General features: G+C 39.0%; 1 protein-coding gene across 2 annotated transcripts in view; it reads left to right on the top strand.

Moving 5' to 3' along the window:
• SCFD2 (sec1 family domain containing 2) overlaps nt 1-24,848 on the top strand; it is a gene marked incomplete at both ends in the record, with an annotated part of 402,315 nt that overhangs the window by 9,342 nt on the left and 368,125 nt on the right. For both annotated transcript variants that reach the window (XM_079718752.1, XM_079718751.1), the window contains one exon: nt 5,839-6,007. In XM_079718752.1, the coding sequence (XP_079574878.1) occupies nt 5,839-6,007 (169 nt within the window). The remainder of the gene's footprint in view (nt 1-5,838; nt 6,008-24,848) is intronic.

Raw genomic sequence — 24,848 nt, 5'->3', positions numbered from 1 at the left:
TAGTAGAGCTTAAGGTTGGGATGAATGACTGAGGGAGAGGTAAGAGATCAGGAGGGAAGGGTGATAAAGATGATGAGGAAGGACACTGGGGCCACGTTCCAAAGGCTTTAAATTTCATGCTTGGTGAGGAGCCATAATAAGTTTTTAGGCAGGCAAAGTGCAGGTACAGATTTTCTGTTGAATGAGTTCTCTGGTGGATGATGTGATGGATGGATTTATTGATTCCAGAGTGGGAACTGAGGGGGGATGGGTAGGTTTTTTGTTGTTGTTTTGCTTGCTTTTTTTATAATCAAGTTTATTAAAGTATAATTTACATATAGCAACATTCATCCTATATAGTGTGTAGTTTTGTTGAACAACATATAGTCATGTAACCACCCACCACAATCAAGATATAAGAGGGGGCTTCCCTGGTGGCGCAGTGGTTGAGAGTCTGCCTGCCGATGCAGGGGACACAGGTTCGTGCCCTGGTCCGGGAGGATCCCACATGCCGCGGAGCGGCTGGGCCCGTGAGCCATGGCCGCTGAGCCTGCGCGTCCGGAGCCTGTGCTCCGCAACGGGAGAGGCCACAACAGTGAGAGGCCCGTGTAACGCAAAAAAAAAAAAAAAAAGATATAAGAGGAGTGCCATCACTCCAAAAAATTCCCTTTGTACCCCTTGTAAGCAGTCTCTCCTCTTGCTCTCATATCTGGCAACCATGGAACCATTTCCTGTCCCTAGAGTTTTATCTTTTCAAGAATGTCATATAAATGCAATCATATAGTATATAGCCTTTTGAGTGGCCTCTTTCACTTAGCATGATACGGTTTAGATTCATCCATGTTGTAGCTTCTATCAGTAGTTCACTCCTTTTTATTAATGAGTAATATTCAGGTGTATGGATGTAGCAGTTTGTTAATTTGTTCATCAATTGGGCTGTATCCTTAAAGTGTGTAGAGAGGAATAACGTTGATAGCTGTCGGCTCAACTAACTCATACTGTGTGGTGTGCAGTGATTCTTAACTGTTTTGAAATTAAGGAACTTTTTTTTGAGCAGCTGGTCAGAGTTGTGGATTATCTAGATAAAAGCATAAATTTAAAATATTTCTCATAAAATTCAACCCTCCCATGCATCCATAGAGGAGCCCAGCCTAGGAGCAATGAGCTGCTTGAGATAAAAGCAAGAAATACTGGAGGCTAGGAGACTGTTGATCAGGAGACTATTAAAATATCTAGGTAAGAAATGATGTGAATTTATACCAAGTCAGTAATAGGAAGGATGAAGAAAGGAGTAGTTGAGTATTTAAGTGAGAGAATTAATAGAGTGGTGACTGATATAATGGTAGAAGTTTAAGAAGAATTTGAAGACATGCCAAGTATTCTAGCCTGGGCAATTTCAGAATCCATTCACAGAAAGAGGGAGTGTATGAGAAGATTTAAGTTGGGGCAATATAATGAATGCTATGTGACTCTCTTATCTAAAATTACTGTGTGCTGAAAACTACTTACTGAATAAACTTATATAAGTACTACCTTATTATTCTCCTGCCTCCATCCCCCCAAAGTCCTGCCTGGTATATGGCAAACTGAAACAGCCTTTTGACTAGTATGTATTATCTACTTTAATGCATCCCCTTTGTACTAGATTTGACTGATATGAGCCAACCATAGGTAGTGTTAGAAATGGTAGTATTAAAGAGTAACTAACACTCCTTTAACCATCCAGATTCTAAATTGAATATGGAATAAAGAGTTGGCAGGCAGAGGCCAAAATACCAGTTTTATGGTGGATACAGTGAACCTTAAAGAATGTGGCTTACATCTATGGGCAAGTGAGATTCTTAACACCAAATTCTTGGGTTGGAAGGTTTACCCACTCAGCATCAGCAGTGGACCAGAGAAAGTCTTTTTCCCTCTTTCCAAGGGTAAAACCTATCCTAGGCAGAATGAGTAGAACCTGACAACCCAGGGGAAAAGTGATTGATTGAAGGAGGTGAGGCAAGTTCAGAAATGTTATGCTAATTGTTGTCCTTCTACATAGAAGGAAACATCAGGAGCAATAATGAAATATTCTGTTCTTAGAAGACAGAAATGTCATCAAATACTGAAACATCTCAAAATAATGAAAGACAGTCAAATATTCTTAAGAAGGAGTCATGGGGAATCAGAAAGGAGGTGAGGTGTTTTTTTTTTTTAATTAAGATTTGTGTATTGTGTAGTTTTTTTTTAAATTAATTAATTTTTATTTTTGGCTATGTTGGGTCTTTGTTGCTGCCCGTGGGCTTTCTCTAGTTGTAGCAAGCGGGGGCTACTCTTTGTTGCAGTGTGCGGGCTTCTCATTGTGGTGGCTTCTCTTGTTGCAGAGCACAGGCTCTAGGCGCGAGGGGTTTCAGTAGTTGTGGCTCGCGGGCTCTAGAGCGCAGGCTCAGTAATTGTAGTTCATGGGCTTAGTTGCTCCGCGGCATGTGGGATCTTCCTGAATCAGTGCTCGAACCCGCATCCCCTGCACTGGCAGGCGGATTCTTAACCACTGCGCCACCAGGGAAGTCCCAGGAGGTGAGTTTTTGAATATACTAATTCCAAGAATCCAGTAACCCTATCTCAACACAAAGGGACACTGTGCACAATCCCAAAATATCCTGTTTGTGAAATGTAGAGAAGGCTCTTGTGTTTTTATCTTTAAGCCCTACTACAGTATGACTGAGCTCTTGTGAAGATGCCTCAATTCTTGCTTCTCACTTTAGTCCTTATAAGTAGAGGCAAGTGAAGATGTTATATGCCTTATGATGATGATACTGGCACATACATTCACATATGATCCACAGGGTCATACAGGATTGCTATTTTTCCGGTGCTGTTAACTATAAAAGTTTAGCCTTTGAAACAATTGGCTGAATTTAGGATCTCAAATACTGAGCTTCAAAGATATTTAGGTGTTGGTTGGACCAACTCTGAGTTTTTAGCTTGGTAAAATAGCACCACATTTTTGGAAGTTGCCTCAGATCACACAAGGAACTAATGGAGGATGGGACCACTAGAGCCCAATATCCAATTTCTTGTTCCTATACCCTCTTTAGAAAAAAAGGCATTGGGAAATAAACCATTCTGTGGCCAGACTAGACCCCATTGCTCTTGGCTAGATTAACAGTTGGACAGGGAAAAATAACTGGGTTCAGGTTGACTTCCACTCTTGAGTGTCTTAAATAATACTTTAAAATTTCTATAATAATGGAAAAATTAAGCTCTCTGAAAATTTAAGTGTGATACAAATCTTGGCATTTTATTCATTTCATAGAGGAAGAATCTGAAGTTATGGTGACATTGAGAGGCCCCAAATGCTTAGTCTATGTTTGAGTCATGTAACTGGCATTAATTAAATTTTTTAAATGTATATTGAACCCTCTAAAGCTGGACATGCAACAAACTGTATTCAGAGAAGAGCAGGACATGAGTTGAAAGCCTATACCTGCTTTATCCTTCATTATCACACATGTTAAATACACATTCCTTTTGACTAAACCTAAAAAGTTGAGTAATCCTGCTCATGTAAATTTGGCATTTTGTTAATTCTCATATATAATATTTTAAACAGTTTCTGAAAGAGTGTAAATTATTTTTCTAATTAATTTAGGTCAGTCTCATGTGCTCCTTGCAGAAAACATGGGAAAAATTAATTTTAGGTAGAATTTACATCAACCAAAGTCCTACCATTCAAAGATAACCCTTGGTAAAATTTTGGGATATTTATATGTGCATATAGCATGTTTTTTAATTTCATTACAACGGGAATATATGTTCACCATAGAAAGTTTAGAATCTATAAATAAATAGAAGAAAATAAAAATCACAGTTTGAGAACTGCTTCAGTAAATATGCCATAATTTAAAAAAACTACTCCTCTACTGTAAAAATAACTATTAGCTATTAAACCTTAAGGAAAAATAAGTATGTCATGTCTTGACTTCTCATATTTGGAGAGTTTCAGGAGGACTGGATTAGTCAACGGTTTTAATTTGCCAAAGGTTTAATGAACTGAGACTTGCCAAAGACCCCTGCATTTAGCATAGGGAGGAAGAGTGAGTAGCAGCTAGATTGTAGGGGCTAAAGAAGTTAGGAAAGAAAGGCAGAACATATAGACTACTTGTCTGTACCATGTGTCTGTGAATGGCAGATAAAAATAAGAATAGCTTGGGGGCACGGCTCAGAATTTGGGCACCAGGTTCAAAGAAGAGTTATAGTAGTGATGAGTGGAAGTTTTTAAATAAGTGAGGAGGTTACTAGTGGAGAGAGAAATGATGCTATGGGGTAATCATCATATCTCCATTCTTTCCAGGCTTAAAGATATTATTCACTTAGAGACTTCTGACTGCCCTGTGGATCTCAGGGCCACTTATAGTCACTAGGCATTCATTCAGCAAGTATTTAACGAGTAGCTTGTAGTATGAGTGCTGGGGAGACAACCATAAACTATAGACAACATAAATAAGACATGGTTCCTTCCAGGCCTAATAAGTGAATATTTTACTGGTAGAATTAGAACTCTTTTCTTTAACATCGGAAGCCACATTAGAAGCACTCATGCTGATTCTGTCTTAAGTCATTTTTATGGGCCTGATTTATTTATTTTTTTTTAATGGTGTGGTTTTTGGAGTTCTGCCTCCTGAGTTTGAATTCTTGCTCTGTAATTTACAACATATATAATTGTGAGCAAGTTACTTAAACTGAATCTTCTACTCTGTCAATGAGCATAATAATACCTACCTATTAGAGTTGTTCCAAGAATTAAGTGGATAATAAATGTACAGTATGGAAGTTAATACCTGGTACGTCATAAGCTCTCAATAAATATTAGCTATTGTGACGAAGAAGACGATGGTGCTGACAATGATTCCTTGGATTTATGGTTTAGTCTTTTCTACCTAGTTCTTCTGTGCAATTAATATGACATGGCAAAAACAATAGAGATAGACATTAGGAAGTAAAATATTAATTGATTTGAAGTGGGTGGGATCAAAACAAGTTGATTTGGCCAGTCCCACCCATTGTTGGAATCATGTCTTCCAAGCATTGGTGGCTTTTAGAAAGATAACTTGGTCTCATGGAAAAAGCATTAAACTGTGTCATTGGTCTTGAATTTTAATTTGAGCTTATTAATTCATTTGTTATTAAAAGAATTAATATATGTAAAGCACCTGGAGCAGTGCCTGGTACACAGAAAACTGTATAAATGCTTTTATCACTGCGAACTGTTACTATTCATTCATTTGTTCTTTCCTTCATCTAACAAATAATTAGTGAGCCTACTAGCTGCCAAGTTGCCTGCTAGACATGGTGGGTAGAGGGTGAACTAGATAAATGGTTGCCATGATAAAGATAAACTTCTAGCAAAGGGGAGATCTGCTATTCTTGGTCAGGTCTCTAACCCTTTCTGGGTCTTAAGGTCTTCATCAGTAAAATAAAGAAAATCCTTTTAGCTCTAAATTTTCAGGATAGTGTCATCCTATCACGCCATTTACCTGACCTTCCAAATGTTTATTATTTATTTATCCACTAAATACCTATTGATGCCTACCATGTGTAAGCACTATGCTAGGTGCTGGGAATTATAGCAGTAACCAGAGCAGACACAGTGCCTGCTCTCAGGGACCATTAAGTCCAACACACAAGACATACATTTTATAGGTAATTGTGAGATTGATTAGTGTTACTAAGGGCAGAATGTTAGGTTTATGTTATTGATTTGTGTAACAGAAGCTAAAAATGGACACTGTTTTTGATAGAAGGGGTATTATAGAACATTAATTTAGCTGCTTTTTCCTCCCATTTTGTGAGTTCATATTTTCTTGTCTGCTTAAACAGGGGCGGTTGGACATCATGGAGACAACTTGGTGGAGAAGATCCTTTCAGTGCTTCCCCAGCTTCCGGGCCACACCAATGATGTGATGGTTAACATGGTGGAACTCACTGCACTCCAGGCCGAGGAGGAGAATCAGAATATGGTTGCACCCGGCTGTCTCGCACAGTCCAAGTAAGATGTGTAGTTTTTTCTCTCATCCTTTTCTTTCTCTTCGCTTTTCTTTCTCTTGTAGATTGTTCCTGTAGAAAGGAAACAATGAAGAATCAGTCTGGTTGAAAAATTCACAGTGGATAGCATTTAGAAAAAAGAATTTTTTCTTAACTTTGAAATAACCGTATTCATTAAACAACATAAGCCAAAAAGTATGGAATTTTATAGAGGTGTCATTTGGATGTAATAGAAACTTGTTCCCAGGGTCAGCTAAGTGAGTCAATTTATGCACCCACAGACAGCTTCACATGGAGTTGAGGCTAGGCTTACTCAATTTCTCTTTCCCAGTTGACTTTTCCACATGGCTAAAATACTGCCCACATAGCTCTGAAACAGTGCCATCTTTTTATATGTAAATCATACACTCTTGGGCATCAGCGTGAAATGTTTTTATTTCTACGTATACTTTTTCACATGGTTAGAGAAACCAGAGAAAGAAGATGGGGTACTTTATGTTATGCAGAGTTCCAAAAATAAAAGAATATTTCTTCAGAAACATGACAATAAAAAGATACAATAGTTACCTTTTCTACTTCGTCCTTCATCAAGAGTTCTTGAGGAAAAAAAAATATATTGGGAGAGAAAAAATGTGTGAGTATCCGTTTCCCTTATCTCCAAGTTTTAAACAAAACAGGGCTTTTCAGCCTTATAGTTTCCAATCTTAACAGTAGCAGATACATTTGGAATTTCCTATCATATTTGGAATGAATTTCCAGCTCCTGAAGTTTTCAGCTTTTTTGTAGTTAGTTAATGACATTTACTGGATGCCCAGTGTGTATGGGCCAGTGTGGGAAGAAAAAAGAAAGTTCTGTACCCTGTCTTTTTTGTATGCTTATGCACACAATAAAAGCAAAGGCCCTGTGCTCACTTTGGCAACATATATACTAAAATATAGGCCTAAGGGCTTGAAGCTATGCAAACCCAGAAGTAATTATGGTTGGAAATATTTTTAGCTGCTCAGAGGGCCATTCAAAAGTTAATTATTAAGGACTTACTATGAGCCTTACTCTGGAGTAAGTAATATGAAGGACATAGAATAATATAAAATATCATTCTTGCCTTCAAGGAACACTTTTCTTATTCTAGTCATGATTTAGATACAGGTACAATTAAAAAACAGTAGAATGATATGAAATCAAGACTCATGTGTCTACTACAGATTATAATTCCTGTAAGTGAAGTAACAGGTTAATGTGGTCTTTGTAGATCAGTGTGGGCTTTGTGGAAATGGTGGTGCTTGATTCAATTATGTCTTGAAGGATTTAGAAAAGGAAAGAGGGCTAGCATGAGCATAGGTGTGGAAACAAGAATGGTCAGGGCCTAATGTGATAGGTTGTGAGGAAGAAGGACATCTCACTGGACACCACTGCCATCAGCTCTATAACATTTTTCAGGACTTACTGTGTGCCATGCATGTTCCATGCATTTTACATTTGGGAAGTCATTTAAGTTTTAAAATAACCCAATGAGATATGTGTCTTTATTCCATTTGACAGAGAAGGAAGCTGAGGCAGAAAGACATTAAGTAACATAGCTAGCAGGGCTTGGAGTTAGAATTTGAGCCCAGAATGTTTGATTTCTGAGCCACTGTCTTAACTTATATGCTGTGTATGCAGGGGCTGGAGAAGCTAGGCTCATGAATAGCTGTAAAGAGACATGAGAGAGAAAAATAAGGTTACTTCATGATTTAATTTGGGGAGGCCTGTTTGTTCAACATAATGGTTACACAAACAACAGAAATCAGTTTTGGCTAATTTCGGCAAAAAGGGAATTTATTAAAGGGGATTGGAAAGCTAATAGAATCAAAGGAAGAACTGTTAATCAAATTTTGTAAAGGACTATACAGTTCCAGGGCCCTAGGGGGCAAGAACTCAGGAAAAGCTCTTCAAGGCACTGACACCAGAGAGACTGAATTTTAACTGCTTTCTGTCTTGAGTCATTCTGCTTATGAGTCAGATTCCAGGGGAAAAGGCAAGATTGGCCTACCTTGGGCCTTGTGGTCACCCTTTGCCCAGTGGGGGTCGGGAGCAGTTCATACTGACTGAGAGTTGTGTCAGGATCGGATGGCATGGCAGATGGGTGGTTCTTCAAAGGGAAACTGAAACATTTATCAGAAGAAAGGGAAAGGGATACTGGGCAGGCAGAAACAGTAGATGCCCCTTAATAATAACAGCACACACTTAAAGAGGACTTACTGTGTAACAGGCATGGTTCTGAGCACTTTATGTATAGTAATTTATTTAATGCTCACAACATCTCTATGAGGTGAGTTCTACTATCATACTCTTTTATAGATGAGGAACGAGGTTAAGTAACATGACACACACAAGTGATGGGGGCCTATATTTGAACCCCGGCAGTTTGGCTCTAAAGTCAGTGCTTACTGTTACCCTATGCCACCTCCACAGAAGCCTAAGATAGTTACAAAAGGAACATGTGAGCTCCCCAGAGAAGGTGGCAAAAGAGAAGAGTTGAATCCATCTTTTTTTTTTTTTTTTTTTTTTTGCGGTACGTGGGCCTCGCACTGTTTTGGCCTCTCCCGTTGCAGAGCACAGGCTCCAGACATGCAGGCTCAGTGGCCATGGCTCGTGGGCCCAGCCGCTCCGCGGCACGTGGGATCTTCCCAGACCGGGGCACGAACCTGTGTCCCCTGCATTGGTAGGCAGACTTTCAACCACTGCGCCACCAGGGAAGCCCTGTGTGGGGTCTTAGTTGCTGCGCGTGGGCTTTCTCTAGTTGTGGTGAGCGGGGGCTACTCTTCCTTGCGGTGCGCAGGCTTCTCATTGTGGTGGCTTCTCTTGTTACGGAGCGTGGGCTCTAGGTGCACGGGCTTCAGTAGTTGTGGCACACAGGCTCAGTAGTTGTAGCTTGTGGGCTCTAGAGCACAGGCTCAGTAGTTGTGGCACGTGGGCTTAGTTGCTCCGTGGCATGCAGCATCTTCCCGGTCCAGGGCTCGAACCCATGTCTCCTGCACTGACAGGCGGATTCTTAACCACTGCGCCACCAGGGAAGTCCTACAAGTAATATTTTGATTATGGCCTATTTATTTAACCTTGACTCCTCAGCATTCTTTCTACCCCAAGGTTAGTCCAAGGCTTAAACCAAACCAGTCTTGGAATCCCATTTTCCTTGCCAGTGGTTGCTTTAGAAATGGGGAGGCAAAAGAAAAGTCTTCTTAGGGTTTCTTGGTCAAGTTTCTTTGCTTTTGAGAAGAGATTCAAGGAAGAGACACACTTTCCCTTTCCTCTTACACTTCTCCCCCAACTCCCAGGACTCTGATGTATATCCTGAAACTGCGACAGACCTTGTTGCTCGCAACCGGAAGTTGAAGGTAACACACTGAAGGTGGTGTGGCCAAGGGTGCTACGGGCAAGAGCAGCAGTGGGTTACAGTGAGGTGTCTGGACTTCGTATTATGTGGGAGAGTATGTTTCCTTATTAAGTCAAATTGACTTGCTCTTGTCTACTACTTGCAACCAAAGTCATCCTAACTGACACGCTTTCCGTACTTCAGCTATAAAATGAGGGCATTGGCTTAAATGACTTATAAGGCTTTTCAGTTTAAAATAAAAATTCTTCTCAACTGAGTACCTGCTGTGACTCAGCTCTGCTTCTGAGCACTTGAAACTAAGATCATTCATATGTATTTTCCACTCCTGGTCTTTGTTTTTAGTGGGTGCCTTTTCTCTCATTAGATTGTGAGCAAATGTTGCCATGGAATATGAGCTTTCGGTGCCATTGAAGTATGAGAGTGTGGTCATAAATGTCAGAGGAAGTGATAAGTTCTAGAGGGATCCAAAGAAAGCTTTAAGGAGAGCAAGTTTGGTGAAATAGTGAGACCAGAAGTCAGGTTGCCGATGATAAAGAGGTAGGTAGTGAGAAAATTGTAACCAAATAAAAGCATACAGCAATAGTTGGGAGAAAAAAATAGTACTTTCTTTACAGTTGCTTTGAAGACTGAGGGAATTGTGCTGATTAATTTCTTTGCAAAGAGACATTGAAATAAATTACAGCTGTCCTAGTGTATACTGTACTTTTGTCAAAATAATAATAATCACTACTATCACCACCCCCCAGAAAGTTCTTAGTGAAATGAGTGTGAGGCTAAAAAAGTTAGTACTAAAATGCAAAACAGATGGGTGCTTGTCTGCAATGGAATAATCTTTAAAAAGCAAGTCTCTGACTACGATTTAAATCTTTTTTTTTTTTTTTTTTTTTTTGCGGTATGTGGGCCTCTCACTGTTGTGGCCTCTCCCGTTGCGGAGCACAGGCTCCGGACGCGCAGGCTCAATGGCCATGGCTCACGGGCCCAGCCGCTCCGCGGCACGTGGGATCCTCCCAGACCGGGGCACGAACCCGTGTCCCCTGCATCGGCAGGCGGACTCTCAACCACTGCGCCACCAGGGAAGCCCTACGATTTAAATCTTGACAATCAAAATTTATTGCTAAAATAATTTTTATAAAAGGTTGTTTATAATGATAGCAATTAAAGTTACTGCCAATGCAGATGAAAAATTGATAACTTAAGTGCATTATAACATGGCTTTCCAGTTCCTGTCCATTGGTCCCTGGATTATGTGGAATATTTTGTCCAAGAGGAGGCAGAATCTTTTCTGTTCTTATGTTTTTCTTCTGTTGAACTGGGTTTCTATTCTCTGCCCCAGCTCCAGTCTCCTAACCTATTACTTTTTCAGTTCCTGAAGCACCCTTACCCTGATGCCTCAGGGAAGTCCCTAAAAAAGCAATATTTTAAGTCCAGTTTTCTTGTTAACTTTTATGTTGGAGGTGGGAATGTTTTTTCTTAGACTATAGAGCAATGGAATAAATAGAGTAGATCTTAGAGTAAGAGACAAATGGCAGCAGTGGTTTTACCCTAAACACTGATGAGCCAATTTTTTGTTAACTTTCACATTGTTAAGTAACCTGATAATGGTGTATATTAAATCACTAACTCAAAGTCAAAAATCATTAAATTACCGGGGGCTTCCCTGGTGGCGCAGTGGTTAAGAATCCACCTGTCAATGCAGGCGACACGGGTTCGAGCCCTGGTCCGGGAAGATCCCACATGCTGCGGAGCAACTAAGCCCATGCACCACAACTACTGAGCTTGCACTCTAGAGCCCGCGAGCCACAACTACTGTGGAGCCCGTGCTCCACAACAAGAGAAGCCACCGCAATGAGAAGCCCGCGCACCGCAACGAAGAGTAGCCCCTGTTCGCTGCAACTAGAGAAAGCCCGTGCGCGGCAATGAAGACCCAATGCAGCCAAAAATAAATAAATAAAAATAAATAAATTCATTAAAAAATCATTAAATTACCCCTAAGTAGTGGTAATTTTTTTTCTTCTTTCTTTCCTTGGTTTCCAAATACCAATTAAATATTACTGTTAAAGACACTAACATTTTTCAGAGGGAAGAAAGGTAATTTTTATTAGAGCGGAATCAGAGATACTACTTTGATTTTAAATTTACCTGCAGGTAGAATTACTGAACTCAGATGGAAACATTAAGTAACTGTATATTTAGTGTTGACTTTGAGGTGAAAAGCCAGCACACAAGACGGTGTGTCATCACATAGCAGTGTTATGAACGACCTTACTGTTGGTACAGACTGTGGGCATCTTCTCGTCCCCACTTGGACCTCCCTGCAAAAATGACATTTTATTTTATTTTATGTTTTTACTTTTTAAGTAAACATTGCAAATTGAGTAGGAGAAAGGCTTACCTCTTCTCAGCATACAGTTTGCTATATTTAACTTTTTTCAAGGAATTCTAAAAATCATCTAGTCTCAGTTACAGGTTTAGAAAACAGAATTGATGAGTAATTTGTGGATGGTGGGGTGAAATAAAGCAGGGTTCTTTTCTTCAAATGAAGGGATAAGAGTGTCCACTAAGAAATAGTTAAATAATTTAGTATGCCAGAGACATTTAAGTTATATTTCTTGATAAAGAATTGTTTAATAGTACTTTTCATAATTTTTAAAAAATGCATGTTAAGAAAAGAAGGTTTGAAGGTAGAAATTCTTGTTCTACAATTGCTCACATACATGGTGTTTGTTAGTTAAGGAATGTGCAGGCAATCCCCAGAATCTTGTTCATATTGAAAAATTTTAAATGATTTGTGGTCTCCATGTTGTGAGAAGACTGAACTCTGGGTCACTGTGGCTTTGGGATCCATAATCTAAATGGAAACTATGACTCCTTTAAATAAGGCCAAGAATGCTCTGAAGTTAGTAGCTAAAATGGAAAAGGAGGAATGGAAAGACTCATTACATTTGAACGACAAGTTCTTAATTAGGTTGATGTTCACTGCCAAGCAAAAATCCACAAGTTTAAAAATCTAACTCCTGGTGAGTTAGCCAACCACAGCCTTTATAGGGGTGCTTCTAAGTCTTATGTTATAGTATAGACCAGGGTGTATTCAACAGTGTGGTAGAAAAGGCCTTTCAGAGGAGATGTCTTTCAAGCAAAGACCTCAGTCAAGTAAATTGTAAGCCTCGTGGATATCTGGGGCTAGAACACTCCAGCCTAGGGAAAGGACTAAGTGTTCAAAAATAACTCATTGTGGTATTAATTTGCTTTCTGCTAATGGCTCATGATGTTGAACATCTTTTCGTGTACTATTTTCTATCTGCATATCCTCTTAGATAAAATGTCTCCACATCTTTTGCCCACTTTCTAATTGGGATTTTTTTAAATATTGAGGTTACATAAGCCTTTGTCAGATAAGAGAAAGTGCAAATACTTTCTCTTGGTCTGTAGCTTGTCATTTCATCCTCTTAACAGGGTCTTTTCACAGAGCAGAAGTTCTTAATTTTGATAAAGTTCAGTGTATCAGTTTTTCCTTTTATGGATTGTGCTTTCGGTGTCAAGTTTAAGAACCCTGCCTAACCCTTATTTTCACTTCATTGAATCACTTTAGCACCTTTGACAAAAATCAGTTGAGCATTTTTGTTTGGACCTATTTCTGGGTTTTCTATTCCATTTATCTGTATGTCTGTCTCTCTAGCAGTACCACACAGTCTTGATTACTATAGCTATACAATAAGTCTCAAAGTCAGGTAGACTGATTTCTCCATTTTAACTTCTTTTCAAAAATGTTTTTGCTATCTTAGTTCCTTTGCCATTCTATATAAAATTTAGAATAATCTGTAGATATAAAAATATTGCTGGAATTTTGATAGAAATTATATTAATAATTTATATTGCAATTTGGGGAGAGTTGACATGTTGACTGTTGACTCTCACACTTATGAGAGAAATTTGGTATTTCTCTCTATTTAGGTTATCTTTGACATTTTTCATCAGTGTGTTGTACTTTTCAGTATACAAGTCTTATACAGTATACATGTTTTTTAAAAATATTTATTTATTTATTTATTTATTTATTTATTTATGGCTGCATTGGGTCTTTGTTGCTGCGTGCAGGCTTTCTCTGCGGCGAGCAGGGGCTACTCTTCGTTGCGGTGCGTGGGCTTCTCATTGCCGTGGCTTCTCTTGTTGCGGAGCATGGGCTTTAGGTGTGCGGGCTTCAGTAGTTGTGGCACGTGGCTCAGTAGTTGTGGCTCACAGGCCCTAGAGCGCAGGCTCAGTAGTTGTGGTGCACGGGCTTAGTTGCTCTGCGGCATGTGGGATCTTCCCGGACCAGGGCTCGAACCCATGTCCCCTGCATTGGCAGGTGGATTCTTAACCACTGCGCCACCAGGGAAGTCCCTGTATACGTGTTTTTGTTAGATGTATACATTAAGTCTTTCATTTTTTGAGTGATTATAAATGATATTGTAATTTTATTAGTGTCCACGTGTTCATTGATAGTGTATAAAAATATAGTTGATTTTTTAATGTTTATCTTATATCCTACAACCTTGCTGAATTCACTTATTAGTTCTAGGAGTTTATCTGTTAGCTTCCCTGGAATTTTCTGTGTAGATAATCATGTTGTATGAAAATATGATCAGTTTTATCTATTCCTTTATGGCCTGCATGCTTTTTCCTTTTAACCTTATTGCCCTGGCTAGAACTTCCACCATTATGCTGAATAAGAATGGTGAGAACAGATATCCTAACCTTATTCCCAGTCTTAGGAGAAACGCATCAGTCTTTCATCTTTAAATATAATGCTAACTGTAGGTGTTTTAAAAGATGTTCTTTATCCATTAAGGAGGTGTGCATCTAGTTCTATTTCACTGAGAGGTTTTTTTTTTAAATCATGATGGGTGTTGAATTTTGTCAAAGTCTTAAAGATTTTTGCATTCATATTTATGAGAGATATTTGTAATTTTATTTTTTGTACTGTCTTTTTTAAAAATAGGGTAATACTAGCTTCAAGAAATAAATTGAAAAGTATTCCTTCCTCTTTTATTTTCTGGAAGAGATTGTGTAGAAATAGTATTAATTCTTAAATCTTTGGTAGAATTCCCTAGTGAAACCATCTGGGACTGGAGACTTCTATTTTGGATTTTTTTAAATTCCAAATTTAACTTGCTCAATAGTTATAAGACTATTCAAATTATCTATTTCGTATTGGATGAATTGTGATGATATACTTTGAGGAACTGGTGTATTTCATCTAAGTTGTCAAATTTATATACAGTCAGTCCTCTGTATCTGTGAGTTCTGCATCTGTGGATTCAACCAACCATGGATTGAAAATATTGGGAAAAAAATTCCAGCGAGTCCCAAAAAAGCAAAACTTGAATTTGTCATGTGCTTTCTGTCTTTAATTGGTGTATTTAGATCATTTAAATTTAATGGAATTATTGAAATGTTAGGACTTGAGTATGCCGTTTTAGTTTTTGCTTTCTGTTTGTTATCCTCTGTCTTTCATTTCTGTTTCTTTAATCTAACCCTCCTGTCAGTTGCTTGAACATTCTTTAAGAATTCCATTTGATTTATCTGTAGTGTATCTCTTTGTATAGTTTTCTCAGTGGTTGCACCAGTCGTTACATTTTTTATATACATAACTTATCACAATCTATTGGTGTTGTTATTTCACCTGTTTAAGTGAAATGTAGAAGGCTTACCATGCATTATTTCCCTTTACCGTCCCACACTTATAATCATCTTAATATTTCCTCTATATACGTTTAGAACTGCATCAGTGTTAAAATTTTTGCTTCTATTAGTTTAGAAAACTCAGAAGAAGGAATGCTTGTTGTATTTATCTATATTTTTGCTTACTGTTTTCTTTATTCATTATGTTTCAAGATTTCCTCTTTTTTCTTTCCTTTTTAGAGAATTTCCTTTAGCCATTCTTTTAGAATAAGTTTGCTGATGACAGAATCTCTTAGTTTTCATTAATTTGAGAATATTTTTATTTCCCCTCATCTTTTTTAAAAATAAATTATTATTATTATTAATTTGTTTTGTTTATTTTTGGTTGCATTGGGTCTTAGTTGTGGCACGTGGGATCTTTGTTCTGGCATGCGGGATGCGGCATGCAGGCTCTTCACTGCAGCATGCGGGCTTCTCTCTAGTTGCGGTATGCGGGTTTTCTCTCTCTAGTTGTGGTGGGCAGCCTCCAGGGTGCGTGAGCTCTGTATTTTTTGGTATGCGGGCTCTCTAGTTGAGGTGCACAGGCTTAGTTGCCCCGTGGCATGTAGGATCTTAGTTCCCTGGCCAGGGATCGAACCTGCATCCTCTGCATTGTAAGGCAGATTCTGTACCACTGGACCACCAGGGAAGTCCCTCCCCTCATCTTTGAATGATATTTTCACTGCACATATTATTCTGGGTTAACAGTTTTTTTCTTTCAACACTTGAAAAATGTTGTGCCACTTCCTTCTGGCCTCTATGGTTTCTAATGAGAATCCACTGTCATTTGAATTGTTTTTCCTCTATAGTTAAGGTATCATTTCTCTTAATACTTTCATGATTTTTCCTTTGCCTTTAGTTTTGCGAAGTTTAATTATGATGTGTCTTGGTATTGATTTCTTCGAGTTTATCCTGTTTGTTGTTCACTTAGCTTATAGTATCTGTAGGTTTATGTCTTTTGCAAATTTGGGAAGTGTTCAGCCATTATCTCTTCTAGTACCTTTTCAGCTCCACCTACTTTCTTCTTCTGGGATGCCAGTGATAGGTATATTAATTTCCTATTGCTGCTGTAGCAAATTACCACAAATTTAGTGGCTTAAAATAACACAAATTTATTCTCTTGGAGTTCTGGAGTTCAGAAGTCTAGAATCAGTCTTGTAACCCTAAAATCAAGGTGTTGGCAAGGCTGGTTTATTCTGAAGACTACAGAGTAGGTTCTGTTTCTTGCCTTTTCCAGCTTCTAGAGACTGCCTTGGCATTCCCTGACTGGTAGCCACATCATTCTAATGTGAACTTCCATTTTCACATTGCCTTTTCCTCTGCCTCTGCCTCCTCTTGTGTCCTTCTTATAGGGACTATTATTATTACATTGGGCCCACCTGGGTGGACTTTTTAATTGAAGCATTATTTATAAAATTGTGAAATGTACAAATGAAATCATATGGTATGTACTCTTTTGTGTCAGGCTTTTTTCGCTAAGCATAATATTTTGAGATTCACCACATTGTTTTTATCTCTTTTTAATGCTTTGTAGTACTATTCCATAGCATGAATATACCACAGTTTGTTTAGCTGTCTTAAACCTCATCTGTTTCTGGTTTTCTACTATTATGAATACAGTTACTGTGAACATTCTTGAAGAAGTGTTTTGGGGGAGATACACTGTCATTTCTCTTTCATGTTAGTGGAATTGCTGGGTTATACTTTCATTTCAGTAGAATTGCTGCATTATGGGGTTAGTATTTGTTTAGGTTTAAAAGAAACCACCAGATGTTTTTCTAAAGTGTTTTTACTATTTTACACTCTCACCAGCAACAGGTATGGGTGCTGGTTGATCCACATTCTTGACAAGATTTGGTATTGTTCATTGTTTTGGAATGAATTGTGTCTCCCTAAAATTTATATGTTGAGTCTCTAAACCGTAGTACCTCCGAGTGTGACTGTATTTGGATATAAGGCCTTTAAAGAGGTAATAAGTTAAAATGAGCGCCTTAAGGTTGCCCTTAATCAAATATGATTGGTGTTCTTATAAAAATAGGACATACATAGAGACACAGAGAAAGACATTATGAAGATGTAGTGAAAAAGGTGGCCATCTGCAAGGCAAGGAGAAAGGGCTCAGGAGAAATCAGACCTGGTGTCACATTGATCTTAGATTTCTAGCCTCCAGAACTGTGAGAAAATAAATTTCTGTTGTTTAAGCCATCAATCTGTGGTATTTTGTTGTAACAGCCTGGGCAGACTAATACATCTATCATTTTAATTTTAGTCATTCTTGGGGGCATGACATGGTATCCCATTGTGGTTTGAATTTGCATTTCCTTTAGGACTAATGATACTGAGCACTTTCTCATGTACTTATTATGTGGAGAAATTGGAACCCTCATACCTTGCTGTTAGGAATATAAAATGGTGCAGCAGCTATGAAAAAAAGTTTGGGAGTCCCTCAAAAATTAAACCTAGGGTTAATGTATGACTCAGCAATTCCATTCCTAGGTATATACACAGAAGAATTGAAAACAGGTATTCAAAGAAAAACTTATACATGAATATTCATAGCAGCACTATTTCCAATAGCCAAACGTTATAAAAAACCAAATGTTCATCAAAGGATAAATGGATAAATGAAAGTGGTATATCTATAAAATAGAATATTGTTCAGCCATGAAAAAGAATGAAGTACTGATACATGCTACAGTGTGAATGAACCTCAAAAATATGATTCTAAGTGAAAGAATCCAGTCACAAATGGTCACATATTATGTGATTCCATTTATATGAAATACCCAGAGTAGATTAATCCATAGAGATAGGAAGTAGATTAGTGCTTGTCGGAAGTGGGTGGAAAGTGACAGAGGAAAAGACCGCTAAATGAGTATGAGGTTTCCTGTAATACTGAAAATGTTTGGAACTAGATAGAGGTAATGGTTATACAACATTGTGAGTGCAATAAATGCCACTGACTTGTGTACTTCATAATGGTTAATTTTATATTATGTATATTTCACATCATTAATAAAAGTAATTGAATAATGTAAGCCATGGTGAGAGATCCTTAAATAATCTCACATTCGGTTCTTTAATACACATTTAGGTTTGGTAGATTATATACTTGTTTTCTAAATATTTCAATTTCCCTCCTTTCCCTCTGGTTACTCTCCTGCCGCCCCCAAGCAAGGCCCCCCAAGCAAGGCCTGGCATTATTGCTTGTTTAGGCCTTTGGTGTATAGGCTGAAGCCATGCTTTAAGAGGTAACGCGTGGTTGACATCTCTTTTTCTTTGTCTCAACAACTGGTAATGTTCAGCCTAAATCCTGGAGTGAAGATGAGACAGAGCAGAGCCCAGCCAACTCTTAGTAAACCTAAAACACGAGTGGAAATATACCTTTGTTGTTGTAAGCCTCTGAGATTTTTGGAGTCATTTATTATCACAATATTACCTAGCCTCTCTTGATTGAAACATCAGGTAATAAAATACCAGGGTGGTAGAATTTCAGGTGACTTTAATCTCCTTTTATATTTATGTATTGTTTGAATTCTTTTAAACATATCATTTATATATTCAGAAAAAAACAATAAAATTGTATTTACTGTGGAAAATATTTAAAAGTTGAAAAATAATTAGGAGCAATATTTTTGCTAGTAATCTTCCATATGTTGTTAATAATTATTCTTACTGATAAACTATAAACTCATAGAAGTTACGAATTTCATTTTACAGAGTGAATGCAGTACCCTCAGCACTTTGGAATTTTTAATAAATTATGATTATCTGCATTTATAATTCCAAATTTTTTCCCAAAGTGATATCAGTTTAGAATATTCAGTGTCTGCTTAATGACTCAGTTTAATCAAATACTTATTTTCTAAGGATATACCCTGGGCAAGACCTTCCTCTTATTTAACATTTTGCCCATTTTCATAACTGACAATTAAATTATTCTCTTTGGCAAAAGCACGGACCCCAGAGTTTAGATTTCTCTATATTTTTTCACAACCTAGAGATTTTGGTCTTCTGGAGAGAAAACAGTATTTCATAAGGGTTTAGTGTGCATCAGAGATTAGCTATTTTACTTAAGTACTTAATTCAGTCATCCAAACAGTCCTTAAAGTGAGTATCATTTTTATCTTTGAAAGAAGAAAAATCTTCACAGAAGTTATTAACTTGTTAAAGCTTACAGAGCTGGCAAAGCTGTGCCCTGGATTTTGAGCCCAAGTTCTAATTACAGAACTCTTCTTTTTTCTTGTACTAAAAACAGCCTCTATATTTGTACTTTGTTTACAGAAGGCTGTTACTTTATATGTGGAATAATATCACTTTATTTTCCTGTCAGGATTATCCTTACTTTTTTTTTCCTCTTTTTCTGGGATTTTATCACTGAGTGATACATTGCATAACTATTCCAATTATGGCTTTTCCAATATTAGAATTCAATTTTGATAATTGCTTTATGGACAGTGTTAACGGTGGAGTGAGAAAAGGGATTTTCAGGATACAGCCCCAAACCATTATTGCCCAACACTAGTCTGTGACTACATTTCTCCTTTTCTGTGAGGAGCACAATATAAGAGTTTCTGAGGGCTTTACACAATTTAGAGTTTGGCTTTATTGTAATTTAGGATTTTCGTTGCTTCAAGGATGCCCATGCTTTAAAAAATGTCAAGTTCCACAAGGAAGCAGCCACAGGTCTTCAGAGCCTATGTTTCGTACAGAGAGATTATTCTGAGCATTTTGAATTTAAATTGTTTCAGAAGCATGCAGCATAATTTTTTCTTTTTTAAAAAATTGAGGTATAGTTGAGGGACTTCCCTGGTGGCGCAGTGGTTGAGAATCCGCCTGCCAATGCAGGGGACACGGGTTCGAGCCCTGGTCCGGGAAGATCCCACATGCCGCAGAGCAACCAAGCCCGTGTGCCACAACTACTGAGCCTGCGTTCTAGGGCCTGTGAGCCTCGACTACTGAGCCCACGTGCCACAACTACTGAAGCCCGCACGCCTAGAGCCCGTGCTCCACAATAAGAGAAGTCACCATAATGAGAAGCCAGTGCACCGCAACGAAGAGTAGCCTTTGCTTACCACAACTAGAGAAAGCCTGCGCACAGCAACGAAGACCCAACACAGCCAAAAATAAATTAAAAAAGAAAAATTGAAGTATAGTTGATTTACAATATTAGTTTTATGTGTACAACGTAGTGATACAAAATTTTATAAATTATAACTCCCCTTAAAGTTATTATGAAATATTGGCTATATTCCCTGTGCTGTACAATATGTCCTTGTATCTTATTTATTTTATACATAGATAGTAGTTTGTACCTCTTAATCCCCTAACCCTATCTTCGCCCTGACCCCCAAACTGGTAACCACTAATTTGTTCTCTATATCTGTGAGTCTGTTTCTGTTTTGTTATATTCATTCGTTTGCTTTACTTTTTAGATTCCACATATTAGCGGTAATAACATACAGTATTTCTCTTTCTCTGTCTTATTTCACTAAGCATAATACCTTCCAGGTCCATCCATGTTGTTGTAAATGGCAGTATTTCATTCTTTTTATTATGGCTGAGTAGTGTTCAATTGTATATACTACATCCTCTTTATCCATTCATCTGTTGGCTATTTTAAATAATGCTGTTATAAACATTGGGGTGCATGTATCTTTTCGAATTAATGTTTTCATTTTCTTTGCTGTATACCCAGGAGTGGAATCCTGGATCATATGTAGTTCTGGTAGTTCTATTTTTAGTTTTTAAAGAAACCTCCATGGTGTTTTCTATAGTGGCTGTACCAATTTACATTCCCACCAACAGCATACTAGGGTTCCCTTTTCTGTACATCCTCATCAACATTAGTTATGTTGAGTAAAAGTGGCAAGAGTGGACATCCTTGTTTTGTTCCTGATCTTAGAGGAGATGCTTTCAGCTTTTCACCATTGAGAATGATGTTTGCTGTGGGTTTGTCATATATGGCCTTTATTATGTTCCCTCTTTGCCCATTTTCTGGAGAGTTTTTATCATAAATGGGTGTTGAATTTTGTCAGAAGCTTTTCCTGCATCTGTTGAGATGATCATCTGGTTTTTATTCTTCGATTTGTTGATGTGGTGTATCACACTGATTGATTTGCATATATTGAAGAATCCTTGCATGCCTGGGATAAATCCCACTTGATCATGGTGTATGATCTTTTTAATGTATTGCTGGATTTGGATTGCAGGTTTTTTTTTTGTGTGTGTGTGGTACGCGGGCCTCTCACTGTTGTGGCCTCTCCCGTTGCGGAGCACAGGCTCTGGACGCGCAGGCTCAGCGGCCATGGCTCACGGGCCCAGCTGCTCCGCGGCACGTGGGATCCTCCCAGACCGGGGCACGAACCCGTGTCCCCTGCATCGGCAGGCGGACTCTAACCACTGCGCCACCAGGGAAGCCCCTGCAGGTATTTTTTTATTCTTTTTTCTGTTCAGCATCAGTGATTTCCACTACTCTGTCTTCCAGCCCACTGATCTGTCCTCTGTATCATTTTGTCTACAGTTGACTCCTTCCAGTGTATTTTTCATTTCAATTATTGTATTCTTCATTTCTGTTTGGTTGTTTTTATATGTTTTCTAACTCTTTATTAAAAACTTCTAACTTTTTACTCTGTGCATCCATTTTTCTCCTGAGTTCTTTGGTCATTTCTACCATCATTACCTTGAACTCTTTCTCAGGTAGATTGCCTATCTCCACCTCATTTAGTTCTTTCTTCTTCTGGGGTTTATCTTGTTCCTTCATTTGGAATATGTTCCTCTGTCTTTTCATTTTGCCTAACTTGTTGTTTTTATATCTGTGTATCTGGTATGTTGGTTACGTTTCCTGACCGTGGAGAAATGGCCTTTTGTAGGATATGCCCTGTGTGTCCCAGCAGCACACTCCCCTCTTATCACTAGAACTATAAGCTCTAGTGGTGCCCCCTATGTTGGCTCCGTGGGTCCTTCTTTTCTAGTGGGCTGAGTACTGTTGGTGGTCTGGTAGGCACAGCTGGCCCTGGTCCTGTTGGTTGCCAGGCTCTGCCTTCTGCAGAGGCTACTGGCCACTGGTTGTTGGGGCTGGGTCATGGGCGGCTGGCTGTGGAAACCCGGAGAGTCCCTGGGGTGGTGCTGGCCTACAGATGGATGGGCCATGTTCTGCTGTGGCAGAAGTCCTGTGGCTGGTGTCTGCCCATTGGTGTATGACGTTGGTCTCAGGGCTAGTTCCTCTCCTATGGTGGGTGGGGCGGAAGCTCAGGGGTCCTGGGGCTAGTGCCATCTCACTGGTGGGTGGAGCCGTGTCTTGGCCCACTGGTGGGTGGGACTGGGGCCCAGGGGATCCTGGGGTTGGTGTGCCTGCCCACTGGTGGATGAGGCTGGTCCTGAGGCTGGAGCGGGCTCTCTGGTGGGTGGGACCAGGCCCTGGGGCTAATAAGGTGGAGGGAGAATTTGAAAGTGTTGCTTGTCAGCACCAGATCGTTCCACCTAGAATGATCTCCCCAAAATGGCTGCCTCCAGCATCCATATTCCCAGAGTGAGCTCCAGTTGTCTCAGAGACTCCCCAGGATCAGCAGAATGTTCTGACCCTGACTCCTTTCAAATGACTGCTGCTTCGCTGGGTCCCAGAGAGTGCAAGATTTTGTGTGCATCCTTTAAGTGTGGAGTCTCTATTTCCCACATCCTTCTGGGTCTCTCTAAAGCAAGCCTCACTAACCTTCAAAACCTAGTGTTCTGAGGGCTTGTCTTGGTGATGCTGGACCCCTAGGCAGTGGAGTCCGATGTGGGGAGCCTGTTGTGTGGAGCAAGGAGCCCGTTGCTTCTTGGGGAGAACCTTTGCAATTGTGGGTTGCCCACCCAAGGGCATGGGTCTTGGCTATACCATGCCTCCACCCCTCCTACCTTTCTCATTGTGGTTCCTTCTTTATATCTTTAGTTGTAGAAGATCTTTTCTCCTAGATTCTGGTCTTTCTCATTAATAATTGCTCTGTAAACAGTTGTAATTTTGGTGTGCCCATGGGAGGAGGTGAGCTCAGAGTCTTCCCACTTCACCACCTTGGCCAAGCTCCCAGCGTAATTTTTAACTTAGAAAGTGTTGTTAGCATTTAGGTGCTTGGTATTACTGAGTTTTTTTCCTTGCATTTATTTAGAACAGTGTTTCCAAACTTTGTTAATTGAAGAGTACCTTATTCATATACTGACCTTTCAAAGCTACTTGCTATTTTTCTTTGAATTGATTGATGCCTTAAAATTTTTTTTGCAAAAATTTTTTTAACATACAAAAGAGTGGCAAGAATAGTACAAGAAACTACTTTTTCCCCCCCTTGAACCATTTGAGAATAATTTGCCTGTGCCCATCACTCTCAAATACTTTAGTATGTATTTCTCTCAAAGAGATATCCTCCACTCTAATCTCAATCACGAAATTAACACTGTTGTACTACTACCATCTAACCCACAAATTTTGCCACTTATCTCAATAATATCCTTTATCAAAGCAAAAGGATATTGGTCAGAATCACACAATGCATTTAGTTGTCACGTCTCCTTAGTGTCCTTTATAACTGTTCATAAGTCTTTCCTTGATGTTCATGACCTTGACACTTTTGAAGAGTACAGGCCAGTTATTTTGTAGAATGTCCCTCAGTTTAGGTTTGTCTCATGTTTCCTCATAATTAGATTCAGATTATGCATTTTTGGCCATAGCATGCAAGTGATGCTGTGTTCTTTTCATTGCATTCTGTCAGGTGGCACACAATTTAACTTTGACCATTCATAGTGATAACTTTGATTACTTGATTAAAGGAGACATTTTGAGATTATGTAAATATCCTTTTCCTCATCAAACTTTAACCCACCTCTTTAGCATTTATTAGTATTTCTTGGCTGAATTATTTCCGTGATGGGTGTTTTTAATCAGGGATGTTTCAGACTTGTGTCCTTATAATCCCTTTATTTTGAGATTTTACTCTGAATTCCTATCTCTTTTACTAACAGTGTAATTTTGGCTACAAAAATCTAGAAGAAAACCTGATGATTCCTTTTTACTCTGTTCCTTAGGAATGGATCTTTGTGAAGTGGTTCTCAGATTTTTGGATTTCAAGGAGCAGAGAAATTCAACAACATAAAGCTCCATACTTTTATTAGTCATGTGAAGTCCTCTAGTTTTTCCACACAACACACACACAGAAGATTATTTCTCTTACAGTACTGAAAACACTTTAATTCAAATAAGTTAGCTTTGGGCTTCCCTGGTGGTGCAGTGGTTGAGAGTCCGCCTGCCGATGCAGGGGACACGGGTTCGTGCCCTGGTCCGGGAAGATCCCACATGCCGCGGAGCGGCTGGGCCCGTGAGCCATGGCTGCTGAGCCTGCGCGTCTGGAGCCTGTGCTCCGCAACGGGAGAGGCCACAACAGTGAGAGGCCCACGTACCGCAAAAAAAAAAAAAAAAAAAAATTAGCTTTATGAGAAACTCTACCTCATCCTCATTATAAGCGAACATAGTATGCTTGCTGTGCAAATGCAACTTCACATTAGGTTCTCTTTTCTAGTCCCTAAACAGATGGTGACCCCTAAACCACGCTTATAGAAAGAACTATTATATATTCTTCTCTCCTCAGATTTACATCCTTATTAACACTTTAGCAAGGTTCTGTATTTCTAAGGTGCCAAGGGACATGGTACAAAATGCCTTAACAAAATATGTGGGAGTTAAGATGGTAAATAATAGGAGCAACATAAATTCATATTCCACCTGAACCAACGAGACTATAATAAT

This window comes from Hyperoodon ampullatus (assembly GCF_949752795.1).
Source record: "Hyperoodon ampullatus genome assembly, chromosome: 1".
Classification (NCBI taxonomy): Eukaryota; Metazoa; Chordata; class Mammalia; order Artiodactyla; family Ziphiidae; genus Hyperoodon; species Hyperoodon ampullatus.
The sequence above is the reverse complement of the archived record's forward strand: the minus strand, read 5'-3'. Positions and strand labels throughout refer to the sequence as shown.